This window comes from Bidens hawaiensis, unplaced genomic scaffold (genome assembly GCF_021521415.1).
Source record: "Bidens hawaiensis isolate Kalapana, Puna unplaced genomic scaffold, B.hawaiensis_p1.1 tig00029636_1, whole genome shotgun sequence".
NCBI lineage: Eukaryota > Viridiplantae > Streptophyta > Magnoliopsida > Asterales > Asteraceae > Bidens > Bidens hawaiensis.
Window position 1 is genome coordinate 161,460 of NW_027494914.1, and position 25,823 is coordinate 187,282.

General features: G+C 37.9%; 3 protein-coding genes and 1 pseudogene across 6 annotated transcripts; 2 read left to right on the forward strand and 2 right to left on the reverse strand.

Moving 5' to 3' along the window:
• Nucleotides 1-1,126: 1,126 nt before the first annotated feature.
• LOC143579261 (uncharacterized) lies at nucleotides 1,127-3,508 on the reverse strand. Its single transcript, XM_077062620.1, has 3 exons — nucleotides 3,359-3,508; nucleotides 1,772-2,097; nucleotides 1,127-1,447 (listed from the first exon to the last, which is right to left on the reverse strand). The coding sequence occupies exons 2-3, from the start codon at nucleotides 2,040-2,042 to the stop codon at nucleotides 1,368-1,370; spliced, it is 351 nt and encodes a 116-aa protein (XP_076918735.1). The 5' UTR covers nucleotides 2,043-2,097; nucleotides 3,359-3,508; the 3' UTR covers nucleotides 1,127-1,367.
• A 1,701-nt stretch (nucleotides 3,509-5,209) lies between these two features.
• On the reverse strand, nucleotides 5,210-6,657 carry LOC143579263 (ethylene-responsive transcription factor ERN1-like; annotated as a pseudogene).
• A 10,557-nt stretch (nucleotides 6,658-17,214) lies between these two features.
• LOC143579246 (DEAD-box ATP-dependent RNA helicase 51-like) lies at nucleotides 17,215-21,068 on the forward strand. The gene is made up of 12 exons (XM_077062611.1): nucleotides 17,215-17,714; nucleotides 17,797-17,982; nucleotides 18,717-18,902; nucleotides 19,006-19,089; nucleotides 19,198-19,239; nucleotides 19,323-19,394; nucleotides 19,477-19,776; nucleotides 19,892-19,930; nucleotides 20,009-20,113; nucleotides 20,256-20,324; nucleotides 20,429-20,554; nucleotides 20,626-21,068. The coding sequence occupies exons 1-12, from the start codon at nucleotides 17,331-17,333 to the stop codon at nucleotides 20,794-20,796; spliced, it is 1,764 nt and encodes a 587-aa protein (XP_076918726.1). The 5' UTR covers nucleotides 17,215-17,330; the 3' UTR covers nucleotides 20,797-21,068.
• Nucleotides 21,069-22,400: 1,332 nt separating this feature from the next.
• LOC143579247 (uncharacterized) lies at nucleotides 22,401-24,235 on the forward strand. 4 transcript variants are annotated; one of them, XM_077062614.1, is made up of 3 exons: nucleotides 22,401-23,030; nucleotides 23,238-23,456; nucleotides 23,960-24,235. In XM_077062614.1, exons 1-3 carry the CDS (start codon nucleotides 22,476-22,478, stop codon nucleotides 24,035-24,037), a joined length of 852 nt encoding a protein of 283 aa, XP_076918729.1. In that variant the 5' UTR covers nucleotides 22,401-22,475; the 3' UTR covers nucleotides 24,038-24,235. The 4 variants fall into 4 exon arrangements, with proteins under 4 accessions (XP_076918729.1, XP_076918728.1, XP_076918730.1 ...); XM_077062613.1 differs by having other exon boundaries at nucleotides 22,402-23,159; nucleotides 23,199-23,456; XM_077062615.1 differs by having other exon boundaries at nucleotides 22,402-22,985; nucleotides 23,196-23,456.
• Nucleotides 24,236-25,823: the final 1,588 nt, after the last annotated feature.

Here is a 25,823-nt window from a genome sequence, read left to right on the forward strand (position 1 = left end):
TTCTTCACTTCGTCTTTCGTACGTACTTGAACCTAGAGGTGCACAAAAAACCCGAACCCGGAACCAGACCCGAAATAAATACCCGGAATCGGTTTTTCTAATACCCGAACCCGTACCCGACCCTACCCGTAGGGTACGGATAGGGTATGCATTTTGGCACTAAAACCCAAACCCGAACCGGACCCGATTTGTACCCGGTAATGCCCGAAAACCCGATTTGTACCCGGTAATAGCCAAACCCGGAACCGGGGTTTTCCAATACCCGAAACCGGGTATTTCAAATATCCGATATATACCCGAAAAATACCTTAAAAATACCCGAAAAATACCTCTAAAAAGTGTAAACTTTAAAAAAAATCCAATCTATACCAAAAAAATACCGGAAAAACCCCGTAAATAGGGTTATTTCAATATCCGATAATAGGGTATTCAAATACCCGGTTTTAGAATACCCGTTTCTATACCCGACCCGAACCCGATGCATAGGGTATGGTTTTTAGAGACAATACCCAACCCGAACCCGACCCGATTATTACCAATACCCGATCATACCCGTACCCGGTCATACCCGAACCCGGGTATTTAAAAAACCCAATTTGTGCACCTCTACTTGAACCACTTTCGAATATTATATGGCATTCTTCACGATAAACTTGAAAGCTACAGAGTTTGCTTTTTCGCCCTTTTGTTCATCTAATAATGATGGGGTTCTCTTTTCATACACCAATACGCCATCCTTTTTTTGTAAAGTGTAGTTTACACAAAAGTAAACGAGGACCCAATAGGCGTATGAAACTAGGACCCAAGAATGTCATATTCTTGTATCAGTTTTGGGCTGAAATACACTCAAAACCCCCCAATATAGTATTATAACAGTGATCAAAACCGGTATTTGGGCAAAACCAAACCAGTTCAATAACCAGATCAAATCCAGGTAAACAAGGTCAAAATCAGTTGACCCAAACCAGATCGATTTAGAAACCAGCTCCTAAGAAGAAAACCATATCAGAACGGATCGGTTTCAAACCATATTCAAAACTAGTTTTATCCACAAACAGGTTTCAAAGTATATAGATACCCAAACCGGTTCCAACCAGTAAACTTAATTGAACTGTGTTCCAGTTTCACCCAAACAGATTTCAGTGTGCACCTCTACTCTATACGAGAAACCTGATAATCATCATCCAACAAACAAAAAACCAAAAATCTATTACCACACACCAATGCTATAGTTTTAAAATTCGTAAAAAATCACTTCCAAAACAAAAACTTAACAAAACGATATTAACCTACGTAATAGGAAGGTAAAGCAAGTATGTTACATCCAGAATATACATCCAAACAGACCAGAATGAGCATATAATTTCTTAATAACTAGGAATGGCGGCAAAACGGTAGCCTTGTGCACCCCTCCATGAATAATACGCGATTCGAGTCTCATAGAAGCCTAAAACAAATTAAATATCATCAGAAGTTTTAAAAATTGTTCAAAGGTTAATGCTCAAGATAGCATTTCCAAATTCCAAAAGTGATTACTTGACACAAAATACACTCGGCTATAACAAAACCATTTCAGATATCCTGTTTGGATTCAGTAATCAGTTGTTTGAGTGTTTGACAATCTCTGATTTTTAATGGTTTACATGAAAAAAATGACCACTAAGTTATCATATAATCAAAATCACTTTCACAATACCCAAACACTAAAACTATTTATATGTGACTTGATAACATAAACACCCCGAAACTCATCAAACACGTGAAGTGATACCTGGGAGGAAAGTGAGAACCCCAAGCCCAAACAGCCCGTATGCTTGTGATTTTTCTCCGCCCATGTGACCAGTGAAGATGAAGAATGACAGAAAAAGAAGTCCACATCCAAGAATAAGAAGAAAAAGGGCAAGCACAATAGATTTCCATGGAATTTCATCCATGCTGCCTGGTGAGTAATCGAACCGTGGGTCATACTTTCCTTCATTGCCTATATAGTCATTGTCCTCGTCAGGAAGACGAGTATAGTTAACGTTCCTCCTTGATGACATGTCAATAACCTTAACTTTTCAGATAAAGAAAAGACGTTCAAAAACCAGAAGCACCCTCTGAAAAAAAACATAGGACGGTTAGGTTTACAGATAGTGATAACTGATAAGAAGCCAAATTATCAAACCATTAAAGCATACATTATCAATTTATCAAAGACCTCTTTGATGATTAATAAATTTGCCATGTCATAACAAGTTATAAAACCATAAACCATTTCATTTCATAATTGTCTCTTAACTATCTATAAATATTCTCTGTCTATAGATGAAAGGAATAATAAACCACTAATGTATCAAGCAAGTTGTACAAGTCCGTTGTATAATCAAATGAATATGTGTATTACACTATTAGCTTAAGTTAAGGCATTATTTAGTCCTTCTTAGCTACTACAAAAGGGTGCTAGCAGGTGAACCCTCATTGGCTCATTTACACAATGTGTGAAATAAAAATTCTATTGAAAATTGGTTCATGGCACTTGCTTACAGGATAAAACTCATTTACTACTTTAATATTCGTTTCTTATAAACCTTGTGAATACAGAAAACAAAGTTTATACAAGAAAAGGGTTTACCAGTTGGTGTGATACGACTAACTTACTATGCAGTTAATATCGTTCGGATATCGGCGATTTATCGGTTATTGGTCCCTAATCTAAATATCGGTCATAACATCGATACCAATATTATCGACGACATCGACCGATATTTTGGATGCCTTGGTTGATGTGGACTCGGAGGAAGATTTCATGGCTTACAATTAGATCATGTTTCAAATATTGAAACGTCTGAGTTTTGACTTTTGATATAACTATTAATATTATATATGTTTATGTTTTTATACATGTATATATATGAATTATGCATTATCATAAAATTACCGATATCCCACAGCGATAATCAATATCTCAAATCTCAGTCCTTGATCGATATTCGATTTTTAACGCATTAACTGCATAGCTAATTTATAAGCATTTAAAACGGTCTGAGGTAATGGATGCTCTGTAAATAACTAATTTTTAACAGAAATACATAGTAAAAAGCTTATTATATTCTAAAAGCTAACCTAACTATGGAATTGAACAGATAACTTCATTTGTGATAAACCACCAATGGATCCTCCAATACATTCAACATACAAGTTCGGTGTTAATTTCGAGATTGATTATATAACTAACGGCCGGTTGAAAAACAAAAGGCGAACTGAAATAATCAAAAACCTGACCGACGGATCCACTCAGAACTTAGGTTATTATTAATGAATCACAGTGCAGTAATTAGGTTATATATATATAGATGATAAAGGCAAACATACATACCCGATGATTAGGTTTCCGTTAGAGAGAGAGAGAGATTGGTCAACGATGGAGTTAATCAGAAACTGGCATCGCCTACGCCTTACGTTTCCTACACGAAGAATTTGTGACCTTTCTTACAGTCTCACGATGATGGCTATGGGGTGAGTTTGACACGGTATTATAATTATTGCAGGTCTATGGTACATAACTTTCTTCATGTTTTATTTTTCTATATTATATTTTTATTACTTTTTCATAAAAATTAAATAAATTGGATGTGGCTCAATGGTGGAGCACTCACTTTACTAGTGAGAGGCAGGTGGATCAAACCTCACTACCACCAACTTATATGGGAGATATGAGGGATGACCCTGGCTTGCCAGGGTTCGAGTCCTGATCTCACCCGGTTTTACCGGCTCCTCGCTGTCGTGCCGTTTGGCGGACGTGGGGGTTGGGTTTTATCCGGTGAATCCCTCAACAGGTGGACCGCTAGGGGCTCCGTCCGTCCGGACTAGTGACCGGCTCGGGCTACCTTTAGCCAATAGGAGCCGCGTACGGAGTACCCGGCTTTATTTAGTTGGCCGTTAAAAAAAATTCAGAAAAATTAAAAATAGAAAATTAGTGAATAGTTTTGAAGAGATATGGTCCCAGAGTCATGATCGGATCTCCCAAAGGGGCTAACCGGCCTAAAGGAAAAAACGCAAACTTATTATATTGTTTTTCATGTTTAAAGGAGGTTACAGGAAGTCCCCCTTCCTGTTATGAGGATGGCATAGGTTAGTTTTTTGCATATTCAGATCACTCACTCGGATCTTTGTTATCAAGACACCCTTTCGAAATGCTCTTCTAGACCTCAGTTTAGATCCGTGTTTCTCCAAGTGGAATACTATATTATCAATAGACAAACAACAAATAATAAAAATGTTTGTAGCATCCATTCAAGTAAACTAGTGTGTATGTTTTAGATAATCGGGTCAGGTATCGTATATGCCTATTCTGATTAATTATGTTCTAGAAGATAATGAACATGTTGAAATCACAAATCGTGTACTTGTGATCTCGCTGTATGTTGATGATATAGAACTCCTCATGATTTTGATGATGTCTGGTTTTCATTTAGAGTACATGGTTATGATGGAGATGGGTGGAGAGAGAAATGAATAGAGAATAACGAATAGTGAATTTTTTTACTTATGTTCTCAATATATATATGCCCAAGAGGAAACCATAATTTATAACATAAAGACATTTACGTCCATCGAATAATTACCGTCATGGGATATTGATATTTGATCATTATAGTTATATAAATAAAAAATAATCGTAGACTATTTAATAGATTAATATATAAATATTAACAAATAAATATGCTAACATACATATATTAATCTTACAACCTAGCAATTTTAAAAGTAATATCATTCCCGAATAACTAACTTATTACACGTTCCAAATGTTTCGATTCAAATTATGGTTCTTTACGATATCTACTTTCGTGAAGCGTTTAACGTATGGTAAGATAAACAAGATGCAAGTAAAACTAAACTAGAAGATGAGTGTCTCATCATTAGGATGGAAATGATACTCCTAGCTCGACCCACGAGTACCTAGCCACTATACAGTGGCCTTCTTTCAACTCTATTAATCCAAACCATTTTGATTAACTAGAACTAAATAAACAAGTTAAATAAATAAAAAAAAACTTTTTCATAAGTTAAAATAAAAAGTAAATACAACTGGTCGGAGATGTTTAAGTTTGGTAGGCTAGCGGGATATGGTATGGTTGGTACCAACTTTTTCGAAATAAGTTCGCAAGTTTTTACAAGAGTAAATTATATTTAAAAGTTTTTAATTTGAGTAGACTCAAATTGAAGGATTGTATAACTTGAACTATTAATTTATTTTACCCGAATCAATTCATTCGGTCATTTAAGGATGAGCATTATTATCATTCCTAATCTCAAGTCATGAACGCGTAACATCAACAGTTAAATAACTTAAATTATCAATATAGTAAACAAGACTCATGTCAAACGTTTCAAAGTCGGTAAAATTCCAACCAACCTACAATTTAATTTCATGGACCAATTAACATCACAACTTCATAATACAAAAACATTGCAACACTACATGGTCAGCTTGAAACTAACACCTCTTTAAGCTATAAGCTTCAATTAACAAAACAAATTGTTGGAAGATCAAGAGAGCTCCATAATGATAACTCTCCATCAATAACATTACTTGCAGGAAGAAACCGCGCTACTCTCTCCTTCAACATCCTTCTTTGATTCTTCATCTTTCTTACTGAACCCTTGATTCATTTTGGACCTTTTAGTAGATTTTGAACCACCTCCCAGTCCAAGTTTCAGCTTCAAGCACTCGGGGATGCCGTTAAAAGCGTAAAGAGAAGCCGAATACTTTCGCTCATACTTCATCCTCTTCATTGCCTCGGATATTGTTAATGGCTCTTCACCTTCACTGTTGTAATTCTCCTCATTGATGGAACTTGATGCTATTTCTTGAGCTATTTCAAAAGGTGAATAATTACACGATGATCCTATTTCGTCAATGAACCCGAAATCAATCACTCCTACATCACTACACTCTTCTTCACATTCGTCTTCAATCACACCTCCATTGTTTGTGTCACCACTTGAACATAGAGATATCATTTGATCATCATGTTCATTGTGATCAACCAGATTAAGATTATCATCTTTAACCGGTAAAGACGACATTATCTCATTGTTATTAGGTACATACTCATCCGGGTCATTTAGGAAATCAGTAAAGATTGAATCTTGGAACTCAAACATGTCATTAACTTCAGCTTGTTGCTTCTTGTCATCATAGTCATGCTCATGATCATGATTAAGGGTTAACTGAGAAGTGTTATGAAATGAACCACTTGCACCCATGGCTGCCAAAGAGTTGTTTCTAGCTTTGAGCCTGTGAAGAAGCAGGTTCGTGATCATGGACGGAAGGGCGGGTGCTGTTAAAGACGATTGAGGAGAAGGCCAGAAGTTGGTTCGAGTATTGGCTCCCCTTAATAAGCAAGCAGCTTCATCATAAGCTCTAGCTGCTTCTTCAGCCGTGTCAAAAGTGCCTAGCCATACTCTAATCTTTTGTATGGTGTCCTTGATTTCCGCCACCCAACGACCTGAGGGCCGTTGGCGGACACCCACGAATCTCTTCCGAGCGCGCCGTGGGCCGCCTAGAGCCCGTGAGTCTTTAACCATCTCATCCCAAGAAGTGTTTTCTTCAGGATGGTCACTCATGTTGTGTTCTTGATCATTGGCAAGTTTTCTCTTCCTAGCCATTTGAACTCTTTTGTTATTATTAACTTTTGTGCTTGGTAAAGATATTATAGTTGGTGATGTGTAACATATGAATTCTGATGCACTTATATATAGGCATGGAAAAGAAGCAACAGCTGAAAGGGTCTAATTATTCTTGTACACACCTCTTTGTTTTTTCAATATTTAATTGTTCTTATAATAGTTTTGGGCCACTAGATTATATGGAACCATTTGGAGTTTGATTGGGGGAGGAGAGTAAAATATTTCATCTGTTGAATATATATTTAATAAATAGCTTGACCTAGTCCAAAGAGTGTATACTATGTAGCTTCCTCTTTCAAACTAATATTTTAATAATTCATTATCTTCATTTAATAATGAAAACGCGAAGTGTATATGTTAAATTGTTAAAATCTTCGTCCCAAAACAAAACTCCTTAACTTTCTTACTAACATATGTATGTATAAACTTAGTGGTTAGGAATGATATTTATAAATCCTGTATTTAAATTTAACTTTGTTAATTTTAATGTTATTTTACTAATCTCGTGAAAATAACTTTAAAAGTGGCGGAAGTTTAATCAGGCATCATGTGGTGGCGTTGATAGCCGAAAGACAAGGGTACATGCACCGATCGGCGGTGTCCCGATGGTTGAGTGTTCTGTGTCTTATGTCCGAGGCTTGATGCAAAACTACTATCGAGTCGGGGGTCTCACCGGAAGCAACTTCTTTATCCTAAAGGGTAAAGGTAAGACTCTCTACATCTTACACTCCTCAGACCCTACCATAGTTTTGTTATTGGTGGGATATACCGAGTACGATGATGATGATGATTATTTTTAATTAATATAATTAGTATAGTATTTGTTGGGTTTCGGTCAAATATATAAAACCCGTTTTAGTTAATAATTATTTCGTTTCGATAGATATTAATGAATATTAATATATATGTTAAAACGAACTATGTAAAACGCAGCGGAATATAAACGATTAACACGAACCAAAAACCGAAACCCAAAACCCGGATCCGATTACAACGTTATACGAGTACGATTAATAAATAAATCAAACCATAGATAAAGTTAAGGTATTTATACCTCGGTTATCGAAACCGGGAAGACACCGAGGGCTTAACGAAACGCGCTGGAGATGACACAATCAAACAAGCCAATGAACTATTCTGGCGGTTGAACGGCGGCGGCTCACGGCAGCCGGTGGTGGTTTACGGCAGGAAGCAACAACAGCAGCCCGTAACAATAGCAGACCCGCAATAACAGTGAACCAGCAGCAACAGCACTCACGGAGGAGATCTGACGACTGGCGGATTGCTCCGGCGACGGGTAGCTGGGTGGCGGTGGCTGGTTCCGGTGGTCAGAATCCAAACAGCAGCAGCAGCTCGGTTATTGAAACACAGCTGGTGGTGTTGAGGTCGGCTAGTGACAATATTGTTGGTGATTGTTCGGTGGCCGGAAAAAGGCCTCGCCGGAAAAACGGGTTGCCGGATTTCGGCGCCGGAAAAAAACGGCTAGAGATGATAGATGTGTCTTGGGGTTTGTTTCTCATTATCATTATATATATATATGATGTGTTTAGGGTTTAATCAAGTTAAATGTGACAATCGTCAATTTCAGGTTAACTCCGTTAACTCAACTCCGTCAATTCAAACTTAAGATCATTGAACCTATAACGCACACTTCATTACATTTAAACTAGGGTTTAAATGACGCTTAACACTTACTACATGTGTAGTCTTTCGGGAGTTGCACCGAAACGCAAACGAGTTGACGCAAACGATTGATGAATAAACGAAAAACGTCAAAACAGTAATTATGTGAGCTTTATGTGTTATGTGATAACATGGTTATAAACGTTAACTCAAGATGTAAACAAGTTAGTTAGGCTAGAAAAGTAATACTTAGAAGTGGAGGGACTTGAATGTAACATGTTATGTTTATAAATACATCATAAACTAAACCCTAACTTATTATCATTCTTCTCCCTAACCCCGATCGGAAACCCTCTCCACCTCCTTGGCTGCCGTCACCTTCACACACACATACAATCAAGAAATCAAGTGTTTGATTGAAGAATTAGGTGCTAGGAAGGTATAATCGATTATCCTATGCATCCTTTATACTTGATTTTGATGTTTGTTGGGTTAATCACAAACCCTAGCTGCCGATTCTATATGGTTATGTGTTCATATGATTTTGTTTGATTGGATGATGATTTGATAATGATATGATAACTAGTATTGATATTGTTATACGTTAATTGTTGAGTCTTTGAATTGAGTTCAAACAAGAACCCTAATCATGTATGTAATGTGTAATTGATGTGCATAGATGGTGTTTATGGAGTCTAGAGTGTTATATGAATGCATGATAGTCCATAGATAGTTAATATGTTGAGTTTGGATGCAAACAGTTTCTGGACAGAATGTGTTATTGATGTTTAAGTGACTGTAACGAAGTGTAAATGTGAAAATTGATTGAGATTATTGGTACTACAGTAAACTAGGTTGAGTCTAGTTTCTATAGAGTATAAATTTGTAATTTTTGGACAAGTAAAGGTTAACTTTTATGATTTTACAAAAACGTTGTGCAAAGCTGAGCTGTTAGACCTGCTGTTAGGTTGTTTTGTAAATGTTATATCTCATGAACTACGAGACCAATTGGGTTGGTTCCACTTCTGGAAGTTGACTCATTGAGTTAGGAACCTAACCCAAGTGGTCTTGCATTTATTGGATTTTTCTTTTAAAGGGAATTGCAAATAACATTCTGTTGCGCATGAATTTGACTGTTATGAGTTTGCTGTAATGATTTGATGATTGTGAGAAAACTATGTGGAATAAAAATATAATAAAATATGTTCTGGAAACCTAAGACATATATGCTTCTGTGATGATTTTTGGTAAATTAATTGAGATGCTATGATCGGTGGAATAGTACAATCTTTCAAGTAGAATTTCTGTCTCGGTGAAACTAGCTGCTGAGTTTTGTGAAAACGCATGAAACATGATACATGCTATATAATTGTTATGTTTTGACCAAATTACCCTTGCGGGGAATAAGTGCTAATTGATTGTCATAATTTGACCAAATTGCCCTTATGGGGAATAATGGCTAGTTAATTGTCATGATTTGACCAAAGTGCCCTTACGGGGAGAAATTGCTAGTGATGTACTTTATGAATACGTGACACGTAAATAATTGTTCACACATGTATTGTATCACAAATACATTTGTTAAAGTCACACACGATTCACAAACGAAACACGAAACATGTTACGTGCATAGGTATTATGTGCCGGGTCTAGAGACTCGATAATATTCCGACACTTAGAAAAATCTCTTTGTTGTTTTAGAACGCTAGAGAGAGTTTTTCTGTGACGCGCATCTTGGTGATTTAATTTGGGAATATCTTCGCAAACAGTGAGTTTCACTTTCCCCTTTTAAACTCTTTAAACGCTTTTCTCTTGGGGGAGATAACATACTCCGCAACGCATTTAAGATTTTGTTAATATAGATTATATATCACTTGTAAAGACTAAGTGGCAAACGCGTAAACTAAAGTCCTTCATAACATCGAACCGGTTAATATTTGGATAATAGCGAGTCACTGTTGAGTAGTACTACTGGGTTTGACAAACCCCACCCAACGCTAAACTCGACTGGATGTCGAGCGGGTGTAATCTTGGCTAAACACATACCATGGTCTGGACGACCTGGTGGCAAGGCAAATTGATAAACAGTCAGCTTCGGTGTCGAACACTTAGTGATACTTGTTTTATAGGCTAGCTACCTATAGATATATAATTGACATAACACTATCTGGTAACGCAAAACGCTGTAACGCACAACGCTTAACGCAAAACGCTGAACGCAAACGCTAAACATTTATTTTTATATAAACTTGTGAACTCACCAACCTTGTGTTGACACTTTTAGTATGTTATTCTCAGGTAGCCGAGGCGGGCGCGCGGTTTAGGAACATGCATTGCTTGAAAACGGTTTTGTTATGCAAACTTATTTTTAACGGTTATCATTGGTTTTAAGTCGTCCTGCGTGACGCAACTTTTGGTTAAAGGTTTTTACGCTTCCGCATTTAATTTCTCGTAAACGTTTTCATGGTTTTGAAACTTTGTTTTATGGTTTGATTATAACTAATGATTCCGATCCTGTTAGTTCACACCCTCTGACGGTAAAACTCCGTTAGTGGATTTTGAGGGTGTGACATTAAACCAATTGGGTTTGAGCCCAATTAACAAAACAAAGCCTTATCCATCATCCCATCCATCTAATTGAATGTGCCGGGCCCAGTTAACGTTTAAGTGGGTTTATATTTCGTTACCCCCGGTGTAACTCATACCGGGTCACATTCGGGTCGGTCCGCGTTGACTTGACCCGAACCGACCATTAAATCCAACAGTCTCCCACTTGGACGGATTTGGGTCAAGTATCACAACGCTAACAGCTAGAGGCGTTCTAGCTACACATAGCTGTCCCCAACCAAATATGACATTTAAATTCATAACCAAAGTATCTTGGAATACCTTATTGCAAGATAATTAATTTATAGTAATCGTTGTCATCTATCATTTCTGTATAAGACATTAATTGAACAATGAGACATGATCAAATTAATCTCATATAGTGTTCAATTATTGTAGTTCTCGATATAGAGTCAAAGTGGTCCAATCAATCACATAGTAAGTTTGGGTGAGGCCTCACACTTTACCAGTTTGAATCAACGAGGGCGCCAAGATTTCTAACTGTTACATTTTAATGTAAGAGTACAGAATCCCATCTTGACTACATACAACTCCCACTGAACTCCAGAACATTCCCAATCAATGCCTTTATGGCTGGCAGTTACGCAACAGCGGTTGACATGATCAAAGAATATTCCTCGGTAAATGAAAGTTCTAATATGTATCTCAGGTCTTAGGATACTAAATGAGCATACTATTATCAAAACATCTTATTCAAGATCCATGAAGATGATTTGATGCGAGTTACATCCAACGTCATTTGTAATGAGGTATGTGAGTTTGGAAGTTAATTGCTTGAGTCCAAAGTCAGAATAGTCTTAATTCAGAATCGCTCCCACGAGTCTGACCGACTACGGATAATTTATAATACAATATTCACGGATTAAACGTATTAAAATGAACACAGTTGTATTATTCAACGTTTGCATTTAACCATTAAATCAAAAGTGAACAGAGAAGTACAACTGATTAAACGTCCATACATCCAAATACTATATCAAAATAAATCACTAGAAAGTCTAAGCCTGATAGCATCTCTATGCTGATCATGCTTGTCCTGAGTCATCGGCTTAGAGAACGAGTCAGCTATATTTTGATCTGTGTATACTTTGCTTATTATGATGTCACCTCGTTCCAGTATTTATCGTATATAGTGGAACTAAAAATGTGCTTGGCCATGTGATGATAATTGGGCTCTTTGGCTTGAGCAATAGCACCTGTGTTATCACATATTACGTCGATTATTTTCCTAAACTTGGAACTAGATCGAGGTTGGCTATGAATTTCTTCATCCAAGCAGATTATGAGTGAGAAACATCTCGGTCATTCTGGAAGTTAGCGTCAGTGTAACACCTTACAGTAAGCTCCTCTTCCACTCCTCCAAACACGCATACGAGACGTCAGGTCTAGTACATAATATAGCGTTCATGACATAGCCAATCGCTGAAGCATATGGAATTGCTTGCATGTGCTTTGTCTCAATGTCTGTTGCCGGAGATTGCGATTTGCTAAAACGGTTCCTTTAGCAATGGAATAGCTCCTATCTTGGAGTTGTTCATTGAGAAACGTGTCATGAGTTCGCTTATGTATGTACTTTGACTTAGCCCTAGAAGCTGCTTAGATCTATCTCGGTAGATCTTGATTTCCAGAATATAAGCAGCTTCACCAAGATCCTTTATTGCGAAACAAGATCCCAACCAGTGCTTAACTACCTTAAGCATAGGAATGTTGTTTCCAATTATCAGTATATCATCCACATACAGCATGAGGAATGATATAGTGCTCCCACTAGCCTTTATGTAAATACAAGGCTCATCTTCATTTTTGATAAAATCAAACTCTTTGATTACTCTCATCAAAAATGTAGATTCCAGCTACGAGATGCATGCTTGAAAATCCAGTTGCTCCATTTTTCCCGACCTTCAGAGGGTAGCTCAATCAAGTTCCAGACTTGATTTTCATGAATAGATTGCATCTCGGCTTTCATGGCTTCACGCCTTTTCTCAGATTCTAGATCCAAGATTGCAGCTTTGTAGTTAGTAGATTCGTCGTTAGACTTGGCTACTAATAAGAGTTCGGGACCATCTAAATGCCATAGGTATTTAGAATTTGGTACGAAAGTCCTACTACTTCTGCGAACGCTTGTGTTCATGTCTGATGTATTAGCAACAACAATTTGTTGATCAGACGCTCCAACTTCCTCAGTGGTTGATTGTGGTTCTTGAATTTCTTCAAGAACGACAATGTTATCTCCAGTTCCTCGATTGAGAAATTCTTTCTCGAGGAAGTGGCCTTTCCTCTTGATAGAAATCATATTTGTATCAGGATGGAAGAAGTAATAACCGCTTTGGTAGTAGTATTTGACGAATGCGGGAGGTGTTTATAAGGGCGAAACTCCAAAAGGGAGTGAGGCAAGTTAGTTATACATATCATCGATCGAACCATGTTTAGCAAAGTTCGATTCCTCCTCTTGCTAACGCTATTATGTTGGGGTGCACCAGGTGGAGTGAGCAGTGAAACAATTCCACACTCTTTTAGATGACTGATGAACTTTGAGCTGAGATACTCTCCACCTCGATCTGATCGAAGTATCTTAATGGTTTTACCAAGTTGGTTTTCCACTTTGTTTTGAAACTCTTTGAACTTTTCAAAAGTTTCATGCTTGTGTTTCGTAAGATATACATAAGCGTATCGACTATAATCGTCGATAAAAGAAACAAAGTATCTTTCATGGTTTCTAGGCATGGTTCTGAAAGGTCCACATACATCAGTATGTATGAGTCCTAACAGATCATTTGCTCGTTCACTCTTATGAGTGAAGGAGTCTTTGGCGAGTTTGCCAGCTAAGCAAGATTCACAATCGTCAAAAAAGTCCGGTCCTGTGGATTCAATAATCCATTCGGATTGGAGTCTTTTAATTCTTGCCTTGCTTATGTGGCCAAGTCGGCAATGCCATAGAAAAGTATCATTGATGCTAGTCTTGATACGTTTTGAAAGATGATATACGTTATTGTCAGTTGAACATCAATCTCATAAATACCATTTCGAGGTTTAGCCTCAAAATAAAAGATATCATTCAAGTAAGCAGAAATAGCCATGCCATTAAGAACATACTTAAATCCTTGTTCAAACAACAACGAAACTGAAATGATATTTCTGGTCAAGCCAGGAGCATACAGACAATTATTCAAAGGAAAAACTAGGCCAGATGGACAAGTAAAATGAAATACTCCAGTTGCCAGAACGGGTACTCTCTTCCCATCTCCAATGATGAGTTCCATGCTGCCTTTATTCAGTTTCCTCCACTTCTCAGGCTCCTGCAAGACATTAACGATGTGGTAACCACATCCGGTATCAAATACCCATGTGTTGCTAGAGACAGTGAAAAGTTCAATAACGTATATGGAAATACCTCCAGAAGAGCCTTCACCATTGGCTGTCTTCTTCTTGATCTCAGCAAGGTATTCGGGGCAGTTTCTCATCCAGTGCCCCATTTGGTTGTATTTGTAGCACTTGCGCTCCTCAAAGGGGGGCGGCTTTGGCTTTGCAACTACCTTGTTAGTGTTGGTGGCAACCTTGGCAGCAACAATAACTTTCTTCTTGCCTTTTCCCTTAAAACCCCGATTCTTTGGTTTTGGCTTCTTGACACCAGCAGATCGAATCATCAGAACTTGATTGGTCCTAGAAGGAATGTTCATCTCAGCCGTCTTTAGCATGTTATGAAGCTCCGGCACTGTCTTCACCCGACCATTCATGTTGAAATTCATTACGAACTGGTCGTATGAGTTGGGGAGAGAGTTGAGAATGAAATCATATGTCATTTCATCAGGCATGGGATAATCAAGTTTTTTGAGCTGATCGATGTGCCCCTTCATCTTAAGAACATGCGCACTGACGGGAGACCCTTCTGCCATCTTGCAACTTATGAGTTGTTTCATGGTGTCGAAACGTTCTTGACGGGCTTGTTTCTGGAACATGCCCTTGAGTTGCTCAAGCATCTCATAGGCACCAAAGTCTTCCAAGCCTTTAGCAAGCTCATAAGTCATGGTGGCTAGCATAATACAGGAGACCTCAGCCGAGTCATCCTTATGCTTGTCAAGAACCTTTCGTGCAGCGACTGTGTTGTTTTCAGGCTCGTTTGGAACAGGTCCATCGAGAACATACAGGCGCATTTGGTATTAGATCGGTGATATTATAATCCTATTATAATCAATCCAAGCAATCACAATAGCAAATAATAATAATAATATGTAAATCCTTATGGCTAAAAGGTGATCGGTCTCGCTAGAGCCAATTAGAGAGACCGATCGGGTCAAGGGGTTCACAACACAAAACAACCACAAGGATGGACTTCTTCGTGCATCCTGTCATCTTGCCCGAACTCCCACTAACTCCAAGAAATCCTTGAGCTCGTCCTCGGTTATCTTCGCGTCTTCTTAATTACAAATTTATAAACTAACAATTATTTGTCCTATTACAAATTTGAACCATCTTTTTGGCCAAAAGAAAACCGATAAATAAATAATAACCGTTTACAACTTTTGAACCAACCACATGGTCAAAACAAGCTCAACAATCAAACACAACTAAACAAACATAGGTCGGGGCCGGATTTACATATTCAAAATAAATAAATTTTGGGTCGTTTTGACTTGGTCAAATAAAATAAACAAAACTTTGATCAAATCTAAAATCACCCGAAAAAATCTAGATCTATAAACTTTAAACGATTTAAAGTTTAAGATGTAGATCCGGTTTTAAACGAACCGGAATCGACTCGTACATTGTAACCGCGGCTCTTATACCACTGTTGGGTTTTAACGGTGGTTCGAAACGAAAACGGTCAAATATATAAAACCTGTTTTAGTTAATAATTATTTCGTTTCGATAGATATTAATGAATATTAATATATATGTTAAAACGAACTATGTAAAACGCAGCGGAATATAAACGATTAACACGAACCAAAAACCGAAACCCAAAATCCGGATCCGATTACAACGTTATACGAGTACGATTAATAAATAAATCAAACCATAGATAAAGTTAAGGTATTTATACCTCAGTTATCGAAACCGGGAAGACACCGAGGGCTTAGATGACACAATCAAACAAGCCAATGAACTATTCCGGCGGTTGAACGGCGGCGGCTCACGGCAGCCGGTGGTGGTTCACGGGAGGAAGCAACAACAGCAGCCCGTAACAATAGCAGACCCGCAACAACAGTGAACCAGCAGCAACAACACTCACGACGGAGATCCGACGACTGGCGGCTTGCTCCGGCGACAGGTAGCTGGGTGGCTGGTTCCGGTGGTCAGAATCCAAACAGCAGCAGCAGCTCGGTTATTGAAACACAGCTGGTGGTGTTGAGGTCGGCTAGTGACAATTTTGTTGGTGATTGTTCGGTGGCCGGAAAAAGGCATCGCCGGAAAAAAAGGTTTCCGGATTTCGGCGCCGGAAAAAAACGGCTAGAGATGATAGATGTTTCTTGGGGTTTGTTTCTCATTATCATTATATATATGATGTGTTTAGGGTTTAATCAAGTTAAACCAATTGGGTTTGAGCCCAATTAACAAAACAAAGCCTTATTCATCATCCTATCCATCTAATTGAATGTGTCGGGCCCAGTTAATTGAATGTGTCGGGCCCAGTTAACGTTTAAGTGGGTTTATATATCGTTACCCCCGGTGTAACTCATACCGGGTCACATTCGGGTCGGTCCACGTTGACTTGATCCGAACCGACCATTAAATCCAACAGTATTGCTATCTAATAAAAAGTACATTTTAATAGTTGTAAAGTATATTATATGATATAAGCCTAGTCTTGCTATTAACGATCTAATGGATGTCATTATCTCTTTTTAATGGTTTTTGGTTATGGTGTGTCCATGTCTATGATGGTTTTCTGAAATCAGATGAAGCATTTATATTCCAGTCAGTATCACTCTCCTGGTTGTACTAAACCGTGGGATCATACTTGGATGTAACGCCTAGTAGTTACGTTTTAAGGTCATATCCTAAGAGAAACCTTGAAATCATCATCCAATAGAAAATCACCGTACAATAAATTCATGCCAAAACAAAGAATCACATATCAAAAGTTGTCTTGTATATCAAGGATACATCACATATATGATATGTATGTATGTATGCTAATGTTTTTCCCGAATCAAAAGACAAATATAAACATAACATTAAATTTAACCAGTAGCCAATTTGAAAAGAGTCGTTAAATTAGCGGAATTTACGAAAAAGCCCCTCAAACAACATAATTAAACCCTACTGCATATATTTTCTTGTACGCCGTTATCTTCTTCGTCTGCTCATCTCTGGTTTCCTTCGTACCCAGCTGCCGCTATTCACAATTCATCAATCAGTTAATTGAAGCCCGTAAACAGTAGCAGCAGTTATCACCAGCTATGACGACTTTACAGCAAAATCCTAATCCCCAAATCGAAAACCCCAGTAAGAAGAAACGAAAAAGAAACAAAAACAAAAACAAGATTCAAGAAGAAGAGTCCGACGTGGCACCTGCACCACAGGATGTTAATATCAGCGACCCAGAGGAAGATGAAGAAAGAGAAGTAGAAGTCAAAGAGAAGAAGAGTAAGAAGAAGAAGAAGAAGTCAACTGAAGAAACAGTTGCAGCAGATGAAACCAAACAAGAAGAACAGAACATCAAGAAGGTTAAAAAGACTAATGCTGATTCTGGTATTATGAGTACTGATGCTTTTACTTCTTTGTCTTTGTCTGAACCAACTATGAAAGCTATTGCTGATATGGGTTTTCAGTTTATGACTCAGGTAAACATTTCTAGTTATTAATTAAACATTTGTATATTATTATTATTATTATTATTATTTTATGTTATTATGATTGTTGTAGATCCAATCTAGGGGAATTCCGCCTCTTTTGGAAGGAAAGGATGTTCTTGGAGCTGCGAGAACTGGTTCCGGTAAAACATTGGCGTTTCTTGTGCCTGCGGTCGAGTTGTTATATAATGCTCACTTTGCTCCTCGGAATGGGACTGGTGTTGTTGTCATTTGCCCGACACGGGAGCTTGCGATACAGGTGACAGCTCGTTTCTTTGCTTATTAGTTTATTGTTGTTAAGAGGTTAGAGTGTTTGATTGATTATGGTTTATGCATAGTTATCAAAGGCGAGCAAAAAAGTGAGGGCTTAAGAAAAAAAAGTGCGTTTAAATAAAAAGATTAAATATGTTATGTATTAGAAAAATACTACTACTCAATAAACAAAAACCATTAGGCTATGCGTTTTGCGCCGTGTGGCGCCCAGTCAGCAAGTGGTGAGAATTTGTTTTTGGGGTGTAATGGTGTAGGGGATACAAATAGTAATATAATATATATATATGTATATATATAACACACACACATAATATAATAATAATAATATTTTCTTTCTTTTTTCAGGCGACAAATTCACCCCGCCCCTTTTCGCCCACATATCGCCGGGGGGGGGGGGGGGGGGGCGGTGTTCGCGCCCCTTATCGCCCAAGTTGTTGCCCCACTACACATTGCCTTATATAACATTAAGTATCAAAAGTCTTAGCAGAGTCAAGATTCAAATATTATTCTAAAACTTGAATAACATAATGTTCAAAGTAAAGTTCAAAAAGTAATAAATAGTAAAGGTTCAAATGATCATTATTCTTGATCCTTCATCAATACTAATAGAGTTGTTGTAAACTTCAAAAGGCGAGGGCCTAGGAACTAGAAGCGCATCAAGAAGTGAGGGGTTTCAATAACCATAGGTTTATGGTTTTAATTGATTGTTCACTTGTGCAGACTCATGCAGTTGCAACTGATCTACTCAAGTATCATTCACAGACGCTTGGGCTGGTTATTGGTGGTGCAGCTCGACGAGGGGAAGCAGAGCGACTTGTGAAGGGGGTGAATTTGTTGGTGGCTACTCCTGGTCGACTTCTTGATCATCTGCAAAACACCAAAGGCTTTGTATTTAAGAACCTTAAGGTAGGTTCTGTGTCTAAGCTTTTTACTTTATTAAGATGAATTTTTTTTCCTAACCATGCAATTTGATTACGATGTAGTTTAAATATGAATTTTGATTTTGCAGTGCTTTGTGATTGATGAAGCTGATAGAATTTTGGAAGCTAACTTTGAAGAAGAAATGAAGCAGATAATTAAAATCTTACCAAAGGTATGGTTCTTGCAACTTGATTTCATATGTTTTTGTATAACTCAGTGTGATATATGCATTCTTGCATTATATTTGAGTTAAACTTATTGAGCTCTTTATAATACGTAGACGAGGCAAACTGCTCTCTTTTCCGCCACTCAGACAAAGAAGGTACAGTTATTGTTAATTCCATTAATCGGTTGTTATTATTCTGTTTGTCTTTAGTTTAACTTATGTTTTGTGTTTGCTTTCAGGTTGAGGATCTTGCACGCTTATCATTTCAGACTACTCCGGTGTATATCGATGTAGATGATGGGAGATCCAGGGTAAAGAAATTAACTATTGTATTTATTCATTTATGTTTGTTTCGTTTATATGAATGAATTATAATAGTATGATGTTGTTTAGGTGACTAATGAAGGTTTGCAACAAGGTTATTGTGTGATACCTAGTGCAAAGCGGTTTATACTACTATACTCTTTCTTGAAAAGGAATTTGTCAAAGAAAGTGATGGTTTTCTTTTCTTCATGCAATTCGGTTACATTTTACGCTGAACTTCTTAAGTACATTCATGTGGATTGTTATGATATTCACGGGAAGCAAAAGCAACAGAAACGAACTTCTACATTCTTTGACTTTTGCAAGGCAGAGAAAGGAATCTTGTTGTGTACTGATGTTGCAGCTCGTGGCCTTGATATCCCTGCAGTGGTATGCCCATTCTTCCATCCAAATAATATTTAATTCTTAGAAAACAATTTTAACTGAGCTACAAGCCTACGATCACCATGTGCATATCATTAAAAAAATTTTAATTTGTTTTTAGGACTGGATTGTTCAGTATGATCCTCCAGATGAACCAAAGGTATATGTTTTATCTTATTTTTTAAACCTATGATGTGTTTTTCTATTTATCTTACACTTGTCATCTAATTTTTTTCAGGAATATATCCATCGCGTAGGTCGAACTGCTCGTGGAGAGGGTGCAAAAGGAAATGCTTTGCTTTTTCTTATCCCAGAAGAGTTGCAGTTTCTTAAATACCTCAAGGTGTTATGCTGAGAAATAATAATAATAATCCAATCTATGCTCTTTAAATTTGTTTGGTTTCTACTTGTAATTTAATAGTTGGTGTGAAATAAAAACAACCAATCTATTTCTAATCAATATTGACTGGTGTTTTGGTCATTAGGCTGCAAAAGTACCAGTTAAGGAGTATGAGTTTGATGAAAAGAAGATGGCTAATGTACAATCTCACCTGGTAAGTAATATGCTTCATCGTAGAGATGACAAAAAATTAATCATAGGTATGTATGTAAGGTATTGTTTTGTTTGATGATGTATGTGTTGCTGGTGTTGATGCAGGAAAAATTGGTTGGCGAGAATTATTACTTGAACAAGTCGGCCAAAGAAGCATATAGATCTTACTTATTGGCTTATAACTCGCACTCAATGAAGGACATCTTTAACGTTCACCGCCTCGATATGCAGGTTTCTGTCTCTACCTTTTTCCTTCCATATATGTGAATGTAGTTAATTAAAAGTGTATGTATTGATGACAGGCGGTGGCAACATCATTCTGCTTTTCAAACCCTCCAAAGGTGAACCTGAACATAGACAGCAATGCATCAAAGTTCAGGCAGAAATCAAAAGGAAGAAGCCGAAATGGGTTTAGCGAAAGTAATCCATATGGCAGAAACCAGCAAGGCAACACCCAAATAGTAAGATATTAGCAGCAGCCATGGCCCCTTTTGAAGCTAGTTAAACTTGGTTATGTTACATTTTATTGTTGTGCTTCTTACTACATGTCTTTATGGTGCTTTCGAGTTTATTATTTATTTGTAAACCAAGGATGATCTATTGGCCCAATTTTGTTTTGAGAATTTCAGCATTATATGCTCTCCTGTTTCTACTCTTCAATACTGCAGGTATTTAATTATAGAGATAAAATGTTTGGTAATGGTTATTTCTGTAACTGAGTTTTATGTTTTGATAATGGTTATTAAAATAGCAAAACAAAACAGCCAAATAAACTAACATTTATGCTTTTTGTAAATAGTTATTTTTATGTTAAAAGTTTTTTATTATAATATTAAATAATAGATATGTCATATGTTGCCTCCCACTTTCCTTTTTAGTTTTTTTTTCTTTTTTTCATTTTTGTAAATTGACCAAATGTGGTTGAATTGCAATGATATTTTGATCTATAACCAAATGACCGTATTAAACCGCACCATCCGGTTATCTTTCTTAAAAACCACCCAAAGTGTGCAAATCACAACGGATTGGTCTAAGAACATCTACTATGGCCTACGACTCTCGAGGTCCAGAAAACGATGTACGACCCCAAGGTCCAGAGAAAGTAGCCAAGCAGCAGACAAGTGGGAGGTCTAGCTAGGGAGGACTTGTTGCTGCATACAAACCAACGGACGTTGATTTGATGGGGTTGGGTTTGTGGATGCTTGATATTGTGGAAGAAAGTGAGTGTTTTTGAGAAAAGTTTGAAATATAATGTGGCACATGTGACGTTGATTTGACGGTTTGTAAAGGTTTAGTGTTATCGACGTTTAAACATAGTTGGGGTGTTGGGCCAGTGAGCTTGAAGTGAGGCTGGCCCGCTTATTAGCTCACTCACTTCATTTGTTTAGTTTTAACCCATTTCAGTTAGCACTATTACTTAATTTATCTCAATTTTAAAGCTTAGTTGTTATTTTCAAAAACCATCAAAAGTGTTTAGATTACACTGGAACTGAACTTACAAGATTGGGTGATTTTCTTTCTCTAGAACTCTGCTGGCTATCGGTCATCACCACACCGCTAATGCCACCCTAGTCCACTCCTACTGTCCGATTCCTTAGAACCCGTCTCAGAGATGACCGTCCAAAACATTGAAGATAACAATCTAGAACTTCGAAGCATAGTATTAACTATTAAGGGTCTCTCTCTATTCCCTTGCTTAAAATACAAGTTGAACTTGAGTTGGGCTCGACTTTACATGACATTTGGCTAGAGAAGAACCCCAAACATGTTTAATGGCCAGACTCAAAATTTTCAAACGAAAACTAGTAAATTTACACTACTGTACAAAAAAACGGGAAGAGCCTTTAATAAGCTATGCTCCTGCCCATAGTGGTGATTTCTTTATTGATTGTGTTTACGAGTGACTCATTCGTAAAACGTATATTATGATTGGGCAGTGAGGAACGAGGAAGTTAAATATTATTAGTTGATCTTAAAATTACTCGAAATCCCCACCGACGATATTAGTGATTCAAGAAGTCAAACTTAGTCATACGACGTCGTACAAGGTCATACATACTTCCATCATATAAATAGTGTATTTGTCTGAATCCAATCCGATACCAAAATATCCGAACAACTCACCACCAATCAATCAATCAATCAATCAATCATGTCGTACTACCCAAAAGGCCACCACTACGAATCCGGAGATGACGTCGATGACTTCGACGACTACGATCCCACCCCATACGGCGGCGGCTACGACATCGCACTCACCTACGGCCGCCCTCTTCCTCCGTCAGAGGAAACATGCTACCCTGCTGCCACCACTTCCTCATCTGGGTTTGACTATGAAAGCTCTAACTACTCTTCTTATGCTGAACCCACTGCTTACGGTGAAGAGGCTCTGGATAATGAGTACAAGAACTACGTTCGCCGTAAGCCTCATGGAGGTGTGACTCGTCCTCCTCCTGGTGGTGGATCTGGTTATGCTCGTCCACAGGAACCGGGTTCTGAATATGGGTCGGGTTATGGTCGTCCACAGGAACCGGTTTCTGAGTACGGATCTGGGTATGACCGGAGACAGGAGGAACCGGTTTTGGAGTATGGGTCGGGTTATGGCCGTCCTCAGGAACCGGTTTCTGAATATGGATCGGGTTATGGCCGTCCTCAGGAACCGGTTTCTGAGTACGGATCTGGGTATGGGCGTAGACAGGAGGAACCGGTTTCGGAATACGGATCCGGGTATGGCCGTAAGCAAGAGGAGTCCGAATACGGATCGGGTTATGGGCGTAGGCAGGAGGAGCCGGTTTCGGAATACGGATCGGGTTATGGCCGAAGGCAGGAGGAGCCGGTTTCGGAATATGGATCGGGTTATGGGGGTAGGCAGGAGGAGTTTGAACATGGATCGGGTTATGGGCGTAGGCAGGAGCAGCCTGAATATGGATCGGGTTATGGCCGTAGGCAGGAGGAGCCGGTTTCTGAGTATGGATCAGGTTATGGTCGCAGGCCGGATCCTAATCCGGAGTATGGATCGGGGTATGAGAGGAGGATTGAGGAAAGGTATGGCGGTGGGGAGGAGGAATATCAGAGGCCTAGTTACGGAAGACGGGATGATGAGGATGAAGGTTATGGTGGCCGAAAGAAATATGTAAGTTTGATCAATCCTCTTAATTCAAATTAGACAATGTCTCATTTTGTTAATGCTGTTCGATGTGATTAGACCTATAGGATTGCTAATTTGATTAATTTTATAAGCTTATTCAGATTGTAATTGGTATAAATTAGCAAGATCATGAATTTTATTGTATGCTGGTTGATTGGAGGACTTGTTTCCGTAGCTTACGCTGCCTTCCTGTGCAAGTACTTTCGTTGCAGTTTGTATGGCATAAATGCGTAATTACAAATCGTATTGCTATAGTGTTTTGTATCTCATGCTTTCAATGAACAAAGCATGATCGTTTAGAATATAGGGCACATGAAAACGGTATTCTACTACTAAGAAGTTGCAAATTTTATCCCTAAAAAAACTTAATGTTTGAGGGAAGTTGAGCACTAGTTTGATGTTTACTTCAAATGGGAAAAGTGAGATAATTATACAAACCAGTTAGCCATTTTGTTTGAGATATGCTAATAGTTGCACTGAATTTGCAGGGAGATGATGATGGTTCTGATGAGGATGATGAGAGGAAGAAACACAGGCACCACCACCGCAAGCACTATGATGATTGAGGAACTTAAGTTTGGTTTGTGTGATTGATTGATGCTTCTCCATAAGCTACTAGTATGAATAAAGGGGTGGCATTTTGAACTTGTGATGTTTCCTGTATTACCTACCTACTGGTTTCCGTTTTTTAAGTGTGTCTTTGCATTGTGTTATAAAATGGTTTGGTGTTTATTAATAATATTCTGAACTTTTGCGGTTTGTAATCCTCGACTGTGACTGTTCTAATATTTTGAGCTTTTTATGAACCATCAAGCTCCTAATCATGCGCACCAGTTTCATCGCGCTTCAACCATGAAATATGCGTTAGTTTTTTCCAAATATTATCTTGTTTCAGTGCTGACTGAAGAATCGAAGACATTTGTTGCTAGTTCCTGCTTCTGGGTGAAGGTTTGTTTTATCATTCCAGTATCAAATCCTTCTTTTACTAAAGATTAGTGATACTAAGGCTAGCTTGGTGCAAACAATGACGTTGTTACTTCGAGAACACAGCCTATTTTCTTGTTATCGGCTTTTAGTTGGTGCTGGTTCATAGATAATATGCCCTTGGTTGTAAAAATCCAACCTAGGCACCGATTGATCCCGATTAATCGCTAGTCCTTATACCATCGCTCGACTAGTACCTAACAATTTCTACAACACTGAATATGCCTGTAATCCGTTGGATTAGGACTGAAAAATATTAGGGGGTGTTTGTTTGGCCTCTTAATGGGACCATTCAGATGTCAATATCTGAATAGGTCATATTAAGTGTGTTTGGCTTGTTCAAGAGTTGCCTCCGAATGATTTTTCTAACCTCTTATTCGCTCAGACACAAAATAAGTCTGAATGAGAAAGAGGACCAAAGTACCCTAACCTAATTCTTCCCTCCCAAATCACGATTGCTCATGCTGCCCACATCATTTGCACATCGCTTCTGCTACCAGCCCTTTGAAGCAAGAAACCCACCCTTCGAATACATCTGCTACATCGATCTCATGTCACTCGAGGTAAATTTTTTCTCCAATAGCAGTTTGCGAATGTTATTTCTGAAATTGATGAATCGTTTGGTTCGTTCTTTGTTCTCCCATCTTCTAAGCATAGGATTGGTCATAACTGTTAGAGATTAGGGCTTATTCTGTGTTTTTTCTTATCAAGTTTTTGAGATTAGGGCTTACATGTTTAATGTTCTTGAACTGGTTGAATTCTTGCACTTACATACTTACAGTTCTTTAATCTTGATGAATTCTTGCAAGCCCATTTTAGAGGTTGAATATTGTTCCAAAACTATGTTTTTTCTAACTATTCTTTGTCATAATCAAGCTATTTGATTGTTACTTTTGGATGGGCCAACACTTAAAAAATACCAAAAGATGAAATTAGTTATAGCTGAGTTATGATGTTCAAATCCAGATTGTGCGAATTATCTACAATTAACCATTTGGTATTGGTATAATTTCAAGTTTCTATGGTGCTTCTCAAACTAAAACCATTATTAAGTTTAGTTTAGGGATGAGCAAATTCGGTATTGGTACCGGTACCGAATCGGTACAAAAGTTTTGAGTTTCGGTACCGGTATTTATTCGGATTTTACCTTCAATACCGGTACCGGTTCCAAGAATTTCCGATTTTCAGGATCGGGATTTTCGGTACCGATCTCATCCCTAGTAAAGTTGTACACTATAAACCAAAATGAAATTATTGACAGTTGAAATTGAACCAAACCGAACTGTTACTAAATATTTGATTACGATTATGCGTCATGCATAATATTTTATACTTCCAAATTATGCATATTCGTAAGAAACCTGAGAA